The 11,056-nt window shown below is 39.7% G+C and overlaps 1 protein-coding gene across 4 annotated transcripts in view; it reads right to left on the reverse strand.

The window, feature by feature from the left end:
* phldb2b (pleckstrin homology-like domain, family B, member 2b) overlaps positions 1-11,056 on the reverse strand; it is a 35,774-nt gene extending 24,718 nt beyond the window's left edge. For 2 of the 4 annotated variants that reach the window (XM_026361964.1, XM_026361963.1), the window contains exons 1-5: positions 10,678-11,056; positions 5,464-5,520; positions 5,194-5,317; positions 3,572-3,670; positions 3,065-3,148 (exon numbers count right to left, since the gene is read on the reverse strand). In XM_026361964.1, the coding sequence (XP_026217749.1) occupies positions 3,065-3,148; positions 3,572-3,670; positions 5,194-5,317; positions 5,464-5,520; positions 10,678-10,710 (397 nt within the window). In that variant the 5' untranslated portion in view covers positions 10,711-11,056. Of the gene's footprint in view, positions 1-761; positions 914-3,064; positions 3,149-3,571; positions 3,671-5,193; positions 5,318-5,463; positions 5,521-10,677 lie in introns of those variants that run through there. The other 2 variants (XM_026361966.1, XM_026361967.1) reach the window with 2 other exon arrangements.

The following is an 11,056-nucleotide window of genomic DNA, read 5'->3' on the forward strand; positions in this document are numbered from 1 at the left end:
ATATGCTTCAATCAACATGCTGTGATGGAATACCTCCAAAGATGGAAATAAGAAATGTAACTTCCATTGGTGTGTGGTTTTGATTAAATTGGGTACTAGCACCCAATCACACCTCTGTTCCTGCAGTAACAATAAAAGACATGTGTGCTTTACCATTTTAAAAAGTTAGAGTAAATACTAAAAAGAGAAAAATACAGACAACTGCCTACAGGTGTTTCCATTGTTCTACAGTGACAGATGGCACAGGGCTTTCTACTGGCTTTCATTAGTATTTCAAAGGGAAAAATCAATAATGTCAGATGTTGAGCAGTTGCTAGTTATTCAGGCTAGTAAAAGTAGCTTACGCTGCTTATTTAAATGGCAGACAAGACAATCATTTGAACAAATAATTCCACTGATCATAACCAGAAATTTTAAGACTGATCACCTACTAAATACCCAAAGAGCAAGTGAGGTTTGTCAGAAAACGGCGTCGTCATAAGAGACCTACAACCACTTATAGCTAATTCATCATGGATCATACCTGTGGCATGAAGAAGAATCAAGCATCACACGCGTCAAAACAACAGAGAGAGACAACGTGAGCCCATCAAACAAACGCCACATACACCTTTCACCCAATAGAATAGACCCCGTCTCGTTAAGAAAATAAAATAGTAGCACAAATTGAACAAGATACAGTGAAGCAGACGTGCGTCAAAGCAAATGAAAAGCCACTTTGCTACTTTTGTTAGAGAAGCCAAGAGAAATCCGTTACAAACCTTTCCGTTACTTTCCCATTCAGTGCGCACTTAACACGCTCTATTCTCTTCCTGCTGACAAACCATTATAGCAAGACCTCCGAATAACTTCATGTGTGTATAAATTATATATATATATATATATCTACGGTGCCGCCGGGGTGTGTGTTGTTGCCGTCGTCTGCGCCTCCTCACCCTCCTCGACTCCGTGTGGAAGAAAGTTCACTGATGTACCATCCACGAGTCTGAGCACCAGACTGTACCAACTCTCTCAATAAAGGAGGGGGTGGGGGGGGCGACGCTCAGGACATGCATGCAACAGCAACTGACTTTGAATACAGCCGACAATCCTCATATCTCCACTGCGGGTTTATGATTTTAAACACAATAACGAAAAAGAGAAAAAGACACGTAAGTGTAAGTAATAAGTAAATAAATAGAAACGAAGAGCAAAATGCGTACCCCTCCCCACCTGTAGTTGGTAGGTTGAGAGGCTATTAGACAGCGCCCCTTCACATTCTCTTTGTCTACCTGCTCATTCTCCTTTTGGTTTGAAAAGCCTGAAACATCGCTACTTCAAACAAGTTGGGTTATAGAAACTGATTTAAACACCTTGTAAAAGCAGTGATATCTATTTTAAAAGACTTCTAGGGCAATAGTGAAGTGAAGTCTTAGAGAGATTCAGGGAATGACAGACAGATGAACTGGCTATGAACAATGAAGTTGGAAAAGGTAGATTACACTTTGAGAGAACTCTGCCCCACAGGTTACATCGTGTTTGTCTATGTGATATAGACACAGAAATGAACCGTATGGCAGCTGTATATGGTTCAGAAGCTGGATTTGCATTTACAAATATTGCATGAATGCTGGGATGTTGAGTTTTACACCCAAACATGTACTTAAAAGAAAACTTAAAGGGTACCTTTAATGCTTGTTCCTCAGTGTTGTTATTGTTACGCAACTGTTTTTAATTACCACGATTTCTGTTATTATTATTATTATTAACATATCACCGACTGACTGTTACTATTGAAGTGCTTTCCAGCTGTTCCAGTGAGTTAGGAGTGAAACTGATTTGATTCCAGTTCAAGCTCTGAAGTCCCAAATACAGAACAGATTACTTCCTAAACATAGCTAATCATCTCCAGACTGCCCTACAGTGAGTGTGTGTGTGTGTGTGTGTGTGTGTGTGTTTTTTTGTGAGTGGTTAGACTAACTCAGCACAGAGCATCTGAGGCCAGTGAGTATTCCTGCAAGATTTTTCCTCTCTATCTCTGTCTCCCTCCATAATTTTCCAAACCATACCCTTTTGACTTAGTTTTTTTTCTCTTTCAGAACTTTTCTCCACCACTGCTACATTACAATGCCATGACCCCATGTGTGTAGACACACCAAGACGTTGTCAATATTTGAATCAGCTAGGCACAGTGGGAAGATAAATAGGCCTGTCAATATTTAACTTAAAATGACCTGGCCACACAAGACACGCTGTGAAGGAAAAAAAAGCTTGCAGAGAAAGGGCAGACATGTGGAAAATGAAAAGGCAAAGTACTACATGCTCTATAAAATAAGAGAAGAAAAGGAAAAAAAGTGTTACATAAGGCAAAACTATATAAGAGGGAGAGTTCTGCAACTAAGAAAATCCAGAGGAATTAGGGGGAGGAAAGACGAGAGAGAGAGGATCAACAAGAGATAAGCTGATCGATATTCTGTCAGACAAAAAGCAGACACACGTGGCCAGGGGTAGACAGGAAGATAAGAAAAGACATGCATTAGAATTAATGTATGTGTGTGTGTGTGTGTTTTGTGAGTCCTCTGCAGTCTACTGTAACAGAAGTTTAGGAGTATACTCCACAGTTGCTGGAAGCAGTGACTCATTGTAGCAGCGAACTATTCCAAACCACAAAGAATCAAACTGAACCATAGCACTACATGATTCTAAGCACATCGAGAAAACCCTCCCACTCACATAGACCTACACGTTTATGTGAAAACACACATGCACACATACTGTACACCCTGCTGTTTCCATCTAGCACATCAGCACAGTCTTAACTCTGTCCATATGACACACACTGAAAGGAATGCAAGTTAACCAAACCACAAACTAACGATTCTCACACATACACAAGCATTATGAAATAGCTGAAATGTACTCTAAGCAATGATATCAACTTAATTCGACTGCCATATTACTATTGACCAGTAGGTGGCAATATCTCAAAGTTTGTGTTTGCCATGGCAGAAACCGTTTGGGTCCTTCCTGAAAGCTGACTATGCTATGCCATCTAGGTGTGTGTGTGTGTGTGTGTGTATCTTACCCTGTGTAAGAGGTGTGGGCACAGTGACCTGGACTCCATCGAGACTGCAGAGGTGACCACAAGGGTCCAGGGTCACCACCCCTCCTGTTATATTTTTTATCAAAGGAGACATACTTTGAGCTCAACTGCAACGCTCTACATCTTAACTCACTACACTGTTGAAAGATGACTCAAAACTGCACATTCAATTTTCACTTCATGTAATTTCAACTACACTGTATAATCTATGTGCTTGATGTGCATGTATTTGACTTAAATGATTCTACTTTTAGGATTTAAAAGATTATTACTACTGTACTATGGTATTTCCATTTGTCACTTTTGCAGCTTTGTTATAATCCACTTAAAAGACTAGTGCATTTACTTACTGACATGGTATTTAGCAGATCATCTCTTTACAGTTTTGACAAGACATTTTCGAACACTGTAATTTCACCTTACTTGCAGGTTCATTTTTAAATAGATTCAGTAATTTTAACTAAATTATGGTTTTAGATGCAAACCAACCTTCATTGATGATGAGACAATGTTCTGCCTCTATTCCAGGCCCCTGAACGGTGATATCTTGAGGAATTGGAGCATCTTCTCGACCTATGCGGGTCACCCCTGGAACAATAACAAATACATGTGTTCACAGAATAGAAAATGCTCCCTATATATAATTTTTGAATCATAACCAGGCTTGACACTGTGTTTCTCATCTGGATGTCTCTGTACGAACTATATGGGCTTTTTGTTTAAAAGGGCACTGCAGTCTTATCAGTTTTATCTGGTTATTCTTCTTCAGTGAACATGTTGTGGAGAAAGAGAGACCCTCAGTTCTCCTAAAATGGCTTGATCACATTGTTGGCATTCCTCACTGAAATGGAAAGGCACACCAAGCTGAAACATGGCGAGAGTGTGTGGCAAGAGTTATGCAATGATAAAAAGAAATATAAATAAAATGTCAAAATGCGGATTGTACCATCACAATCAGCCTTTTTACTATACTGCACGTTTTATCCATTATTTTAATGTTATACTGTGGCTAATACCATACAGATCTTCTGGGATTAAGAAACTCTGACTCTTATCTATGATGAGGAAATATGGCTTTAGAAAACAATTATGATTTTGTCATTTTGATTACAGCTCTACTGAATAAATCAATTCAAATACCAGTACTGATGCAATTTTCATTCTGTTCTCATGGCAAAGAGGAGACAAAACAAAAAGTGCCTCTGTTTCTCTCTTCAATAGGAATATAATGAGAGCTTTGTGACATGTTAACTCTACATGAGATTCAATATTGTTCTCTGTTAGTGGACAAATCCTTGCTATATTTTAATTCTGTTCATTTCAGTCAATTTGTATTTATATTCCGTGCATTATCTGCATGATACAGAGTAATATTATGTTGTACAACCATGGGTATCAGTTTCTTTTCTTGTACAGCTTTCTGCCTCCATTCCTACCTCTTCACTATTCATGTGTTTGGCCAACTAACGGGAGTAGTAATGAGACTGTGGCACCTGTGGCTTGCTGAATTGGTGAAGGTTGGTTTGTGCATAAGGGTAGGAGAAAGAGGGCCATGGATTGAGGTAGAACAAATACAGCCCATCTATAGACGGCAGATGATAGTAAAAACCACAAATAACTATAAATACACCACCACAGTGTTAGCAACAGGACACTTTGATCACTCTGTGTGTATTTGTGTGTCTGAACACACACAGGAAGGTTTTACATGAATGCAGTGCATCACGTGTGCCAGTGTTTGAAGGATGAAACTTGACTGAATTGATTTGAATACTACATTTGAATACTGCATACCAAGAATGTAGTGCGAGTTTTCAGTCTGAATAAGTAGGTTAAGGAAGTAGTGTTGGCCCTCTGTCTTAACTTTATTGTGACACAGCATAGAGTATCACATTTCCCACATAACCACCCACCCCTCCAGGAGCGATGAATATAAAGTAATGAAGGGATCTAGTTTCACTTCAGGTGACGGCTGTACATGACTAGTGAGAAATTTCATTTGAAGATCATGTGATCCGATAATGTGAAGATTGATAGTCACTGTATGGCCTTAAGGTATCCTACCTTAAGGAGTTTGTTTCTGTGTGTGTGTGTGTGTGTGTGTGTTTTACCTTCTTTCAGTGGCAGCAGGGTTATTGCCACACTCAGTCTCCCACTCCCCAAGCTAACCAGATGAGGTGTAGCTGTCTGGACCTTCAGTCCTTTCCCTGTGTCAATCAGGTCCAGGGGTGGAGTCTACAAGTGTCAGTCAGAGTGGAAAGGTCAGTTTCATACATAGGTTATATAGTCAGTGCATTTCTTATTCACAGCCACAAAAGTGAAATTTGACCCTATTCTAAGGAATGTTGCGTGTGTGTTTGTGTGTGTGTGCAGTCGCCTACTTTGGGTTCAATTGGAGACACCTGATCTGACTCTGGTTGGAACATTATCTCAGAGTCCTGCAGTAAACATGGAGAGAAAAAGAATTTATGTAACATGGCCAATAGTGGAGTACACACAAGGGACACAAAATATTCTGTGCATGTAAGAATTACACACACTGTAAGGAGAAACTGAGAGAGGAGAAAGGTGTTTTGGTTCAAAGGTTTGCTTAAAGTACAAAAAACTCTCCTCCTTAGTCCTTTGTGCAGTATTTAGTTAACAATGCTAGTTTTCCCCGATACCTTTGACATAAATCATTGAATTTCCTTTTTTACAGGCCCCAAGGTTGGTGCCATACCCCAGAGAATGAACCCACATTAGTGCTATAAGTTCAACAACTACAATCAAAATCTGTAGGGACAGGATACCACAACATATCCGTAAAGGGTTTATGTTTATAATATTCAATAGTAGCTATTGTTATTTAAGTCCAGATCATACTGGCACTCAAGGAATAGAATGATACTGTAAAGAGTGAGTTTAAATGAAAAACACAATTCAATGAAAGAAAAAAAAAAAAACCCCAGTCTTGCTAGCTTCTACTTGTGTGTTCATTCACACAGCACATTCGAAGGCACACATCCAGATGGATGAGTGAAATGCTTCTCACTAAACCAGAGATGATTACAGCACATGAGAAACCACCATGACCACATCTCCCTTCCACCTTCTGTTATCTCCCGCCTTTCTCCTTTTTTCCTCCACACTGTTTCTTCCTCCTTTTTACAGAACGACTCTCCATTTCTTCCAAGTGAACCCTTTATTTTCTTTCCTCTTCCTGCATTTTCTCTCCGCTCTCACCCCACACTCCAGCATTTTTAATCTCACCCGCCTCTCTTTTCCTCTATTTCCTCCAACCAACAGCAGGGGAAATGCAAATCAAAGTCAGCTCCATACCACTTCCTCAAATTCAGCACCAGCTTCCTTCCTTCAGCTTTTTTTTTTTTTTTTATTGCACGAAGATATGAGTGGACTCACATTCCGCTGATTTTTTTTTCATCACCCATGTAGACAAAGCAAACACACCTTGTGTTATGGAAACATCAGCTAGACAAGTGTTAGCGAGACCAGACCCCCTTGACTCTCTCCATCCCTCATAAAAAACTTAATTCCTCCTTATTGTGTCTCTGTTGCTCTCTGTTCATTCACCCGGTGAGCTCCAGTCTTTGCACGTCAGGACAAGACTTGGCCGTTGTTGTGCTCCAGTTTATGCAGAGCAGTGAGGTGTGTCTTTTAGATTTCCAGATTACAGGTCTGGCATCCTGAGGTTTTCATTAATCTCAGATCAAAAAACGCCAAACCTGATTCTATCAGGGACCTGCCCATGACTACTGGATGGCTTTAGGATTTTGTAGGCATTTAGAGGTTATCATTACTACACAAACAAATATGCACTAATACATAATACAGAAAGTCCTGTTTCTATTACAACTAAAATTAAGCTTGAAGGCACAATACTTTTTTATAATCTGTGTGAAACATTAGCTTGAAGCTTTAGTGACTTCTTTCAAACTTTTAATATGTACTTGGACAGGAAAACCTGTCCTCTGTTGACCAGGATCTAGAGCTGGCACAGGAGGTCAAAATATAATCTCAGAATACAGAAGACATATTATTGGAAAATGTAATCAATAAGAGCATATGAGGCACAGAAGGGGAAAGCCGGTCGAACAGTGTAAACATCAAAATTACATCACAAACTAACTCCTGAAAAGGAATGATATGGAACACTGGGAACGTTTTCAAAGGTAATTTTTTTTTCCTTTTATGGGAATTTTAGCCAATAGGGAAATATCCTAAACATGCAGCCCTGACCTACTTTTAATAACAACTGTAATTCTTAACTGGCCTTTTAAAAAATTAAAGTCCAGCTTTGCAACTTTGTAAACGCACAGCGGTTTTAAAAATCACGAAAATACAATTGAAACACAGTCCCTTTGATCCCATCTGTAGGACAGCTGAGTCTCCCCAAAATGCCCCGTTTTCCCTGCATCTGGACACAGAGATCGAGCCAGAGAGAAGAAAAGAGAATGATGTGGTGAAGAAGAAGAATAAGTGATGGAAGATAGAGACTCATAAAACCAGAAGGAAGGATCCCACATTCCTGGGCTGTTTCATCTCAACCTTTTATTTTCTTCATCCTCTGCTTTCATCCTTGTGCTCTCTTGCTCCTCTCCTCTGTATTTCCTCTCCATCTGTTTTGTCTTGCCCTCTGTTTCAGTTACCTTCTGTATTGTTGTCGCAGTCTCCTTCTGCATTCTCATGACCACATCTCAGCACAAATCCCATTGTTTTTAACCTCCCTAATACAGACCAGATTTATGTGCACTGGTTGGAAAGGATGGAATTACTTACATGCACTTGTATGTCTGTTTGTCAGCCCGCCACAAAATTGTATTTTTTTTATAGATTTATTGAGTTAAAACTTCAGTGCTTCTTTTCACTGAAGAACAACAAACACAACGTTTTGATCTGTAACTCAATAACAGAAATACAATTCTCATTTGTATTTATTTTTAAATAACGTTGAAATTATTGTGGCTATCTTAGAGGTGTGATCTGGGTTTTGCTATCAAGATAAAGACACCAACATCCAAGCAACAAAGTCAGATGACAGGACACACAGAGCATGCACCAACATGCAGCAGACAAGATCACCTGGATTGTATAGTCAATATTCACCATCTGCTTTCTCAATGCATGTGCTTGTTTTATTGACACAGATCATATCTGCCTGATGGTAGATGGTGTTTCATTTTGAGACAGCTACTCAAAATGATGCCTGTGGGCTGGAGTACGATGTTAACCAGCTACTGGATCAGATGATGAGAATAATGACACAACCAACTGCAGCCAAGGTGACTGGTAAGCTGGATCACTTGCCAAAATATGTTTATAAATTGTTTATGTAAGCACAGCATTACAGAGTTTCAGCTGCAAATCTTGCAGCTCTACTCACTAGTCTGGTCAACTTCAATGCAGGACTGCATGACAAGCTGAGTTGTGTTTTTCAAATGATTGGTTTTGAAAACAAGTGTCAGTAATGCAGTATGAATACAGTAAGTCTTGTTGTGCAAACTAATAAACAAAATTGAACTGTTGCTTGTGTCTTGTTTGTTTAAAAACACCATCATCCCATGATGTGTTTTATCTCCTATTTAAATATTTTGTCCTGTTTCTCAGCTTTGCCGACTTGCACTCCTCCGTCTGTCTTTATCGCTAACCCTCCTCCCCCCTTACATTCCAGCGTTACCCTCTTCTCCCACCTGACAAAGCCAGCATTGTATCACAGATGCTGTTTAATATGGAGTCCCTCTCTCAGTGTCCCTTATATTAGGGCAACTGCTCACTTTCCTGTCAAGACTTTTCAATACTGTCCTTGCTACCAATGTTTAAAACTGAAACCGTTTCTCGCCAACCATACAAGTACGTTAGCCTAAACTCGAGTCTAACCTAAACATTAATACCAATTATCATTCTTGCTATAATGGTATTGAAATGCTGTAAAAGTCATGTACACACACAAGCTGTAGCACACAGTACTTCTCAGTCACTAATAGCATAATAAACTCTTAAGTAGACTCCATCATGGGGGTCTACATATGTTTCTGTCTTTGATTTTTGTGTATGATCTCTGTAAACTGATAAACACTTGAACCTCTGCTAAAACATAACAATTATCCACCAGCTCCTTAGCTCCCACTCAAACTCTTACACTTTTAGTTCATTTAGGGAGATACACAATCCTTCCAGGACATTTTCCATTGTTATTGCAGCTGACTCAGAGGTGGAGGAAATCTAACTTGAATTTCCACAATGGGTGTGTGTGTGTGTGTCTTTGGAAAAGCCCAGATTACCTTAACAGCAACACAAAGAGGACGAACTGATGTTTGGGTTTCCAAGGGGCCGGATATGACAAAGACACGATGAGGGACAGTGAAGTGGTAGAGGGACATATAACCCACATTATAGTGAATCCCACATACTGAAATGAACTGTGTCAGATATAGACATAGACTTTGAGGAAACAAGATTATGCTCTGTGGGGGGGATGGGAGACAAAAGAAAAGGAAATGGTTAAAAATACAGGATAAAGCATCCAGAGATGAAGGAAGAGGCTAATGGGGCACTAAAAAAACATCGCAGACAAAATGTGATTCTATAGTTTTGTAATTATAATCTAAGCACCACATAAAAAAAAGTGTTGTTTCTTTAGCTGTTTGCTGTTGCAGTCAATTCTCAATCCCCCCTCTAACCTGTCACCTCTTCCAACTGGCATATACACGATAAATACCTAAACAGTACACGCTTTATTTATGTATAATGGCTGTATTGAAAACACAGAGTAACCCTATAATTCACTGCTGTATGATTAAAAATGTTATTATTATGTACAAGATGTTTTCAGAATGGCTACTGATGATAGTACAGATATGTTGAATGCTTACGAAAGGGCAGCTCCTGGTTTCTACATCGCCACGAAAGCCAAGCTGACAAGCCAAGCATGATGGTTTTTACATTAGCTGAGCCTTCTGGTGCTGTGCTGCTGTTATAAAACCATACAAGGATGTTTAACTAAACTTGACTTGGACTCAAATCTTTCATGTTTCACTCTCTGTGGGAAGATTTTTATGCTTCACTATTCTATAAAATCTGGGTAAAGTGGCTGGACCACCAAAATCAAATCCACAATCTAATAATATGCTAGTGTAACCATAATTTGCAGCATTCAACTTGTTTCTGTGTAATTGACAGGATCAAGTCCACAAGTGTAACACTGTATTGCCAGTATTTTCTAGAAGGGAAAACGAGACTACAATGTGTAATCAATAGAACAATATAATATAAATGACCTCTAGATCATGTAAACAGTATGCTTACCTCCACAGAAACCATCTATGAAACGCATACTTCTATACTTGGGGCGTTTAACCAGTCCAGAAAGAAACTAAACGTTCATTCACTTGCTTTTAAAGCCGGATGAGATTTAGCTTACTGTTAAACAGCTCACTTAAGAATTACACAGAACTCCCTGAGCTGTGGATTAAACGTTAGTGGCTGCTAAAATGGCATGAATGGCTTTATGAAAAGTTCATTAAGGGAAAAGAATTGTGCATGGCCCTCACAAAAGAGAGGCACTTCGGTTATTCCCCGCATCTAAAGTAGGCGCTTACCATAAGTGAAGCTGGACTGGCCACTTCTGTCATAGCGCAGAAAGAGGTGCAATTACGCAGCTGCTCCCAAATCCAGAATGTGTCCCGAGAAAACTGTCAGTTCTCTCACTCACGGTTACCTATCCCCTTCTTGTGTCCGTCAGTCCTGTCCTTCTTGACAGATACATTCCCTTAGGATGTCTAGAAAAAAGGTTCTTAATCCTCTGTCACAGTCGCACACGGACGAATGCGCGCTCCAAACATAGCCTGCGCGCACCGAGCGTAATAAAAAAAAAAAAAAAGAAAAATCCGGAGTCTGCAGCCAATTTCGACGCGCAGAGAAAAAGTAGAGAGCTGGAAGTGGAGCGGAAACTAGAGGAAGCAGTCTCTCTCTCTCTCT

Source organism: Anabas testudineus, chromosome 2 (genome assembly GCF_900324465.2).
Source record: "Anabas testudineus chromosome 2, fAnaTes1.2, whole genome shotgun sequence".
In the NCBI taxonomy this organism is placed as follows: domain Eukaryota; kingdom Metazoa; phylum Chordata; class Actinopteri; order Anabantiformes; family Anabantidae; genus Anabas; species Anabas testudineus.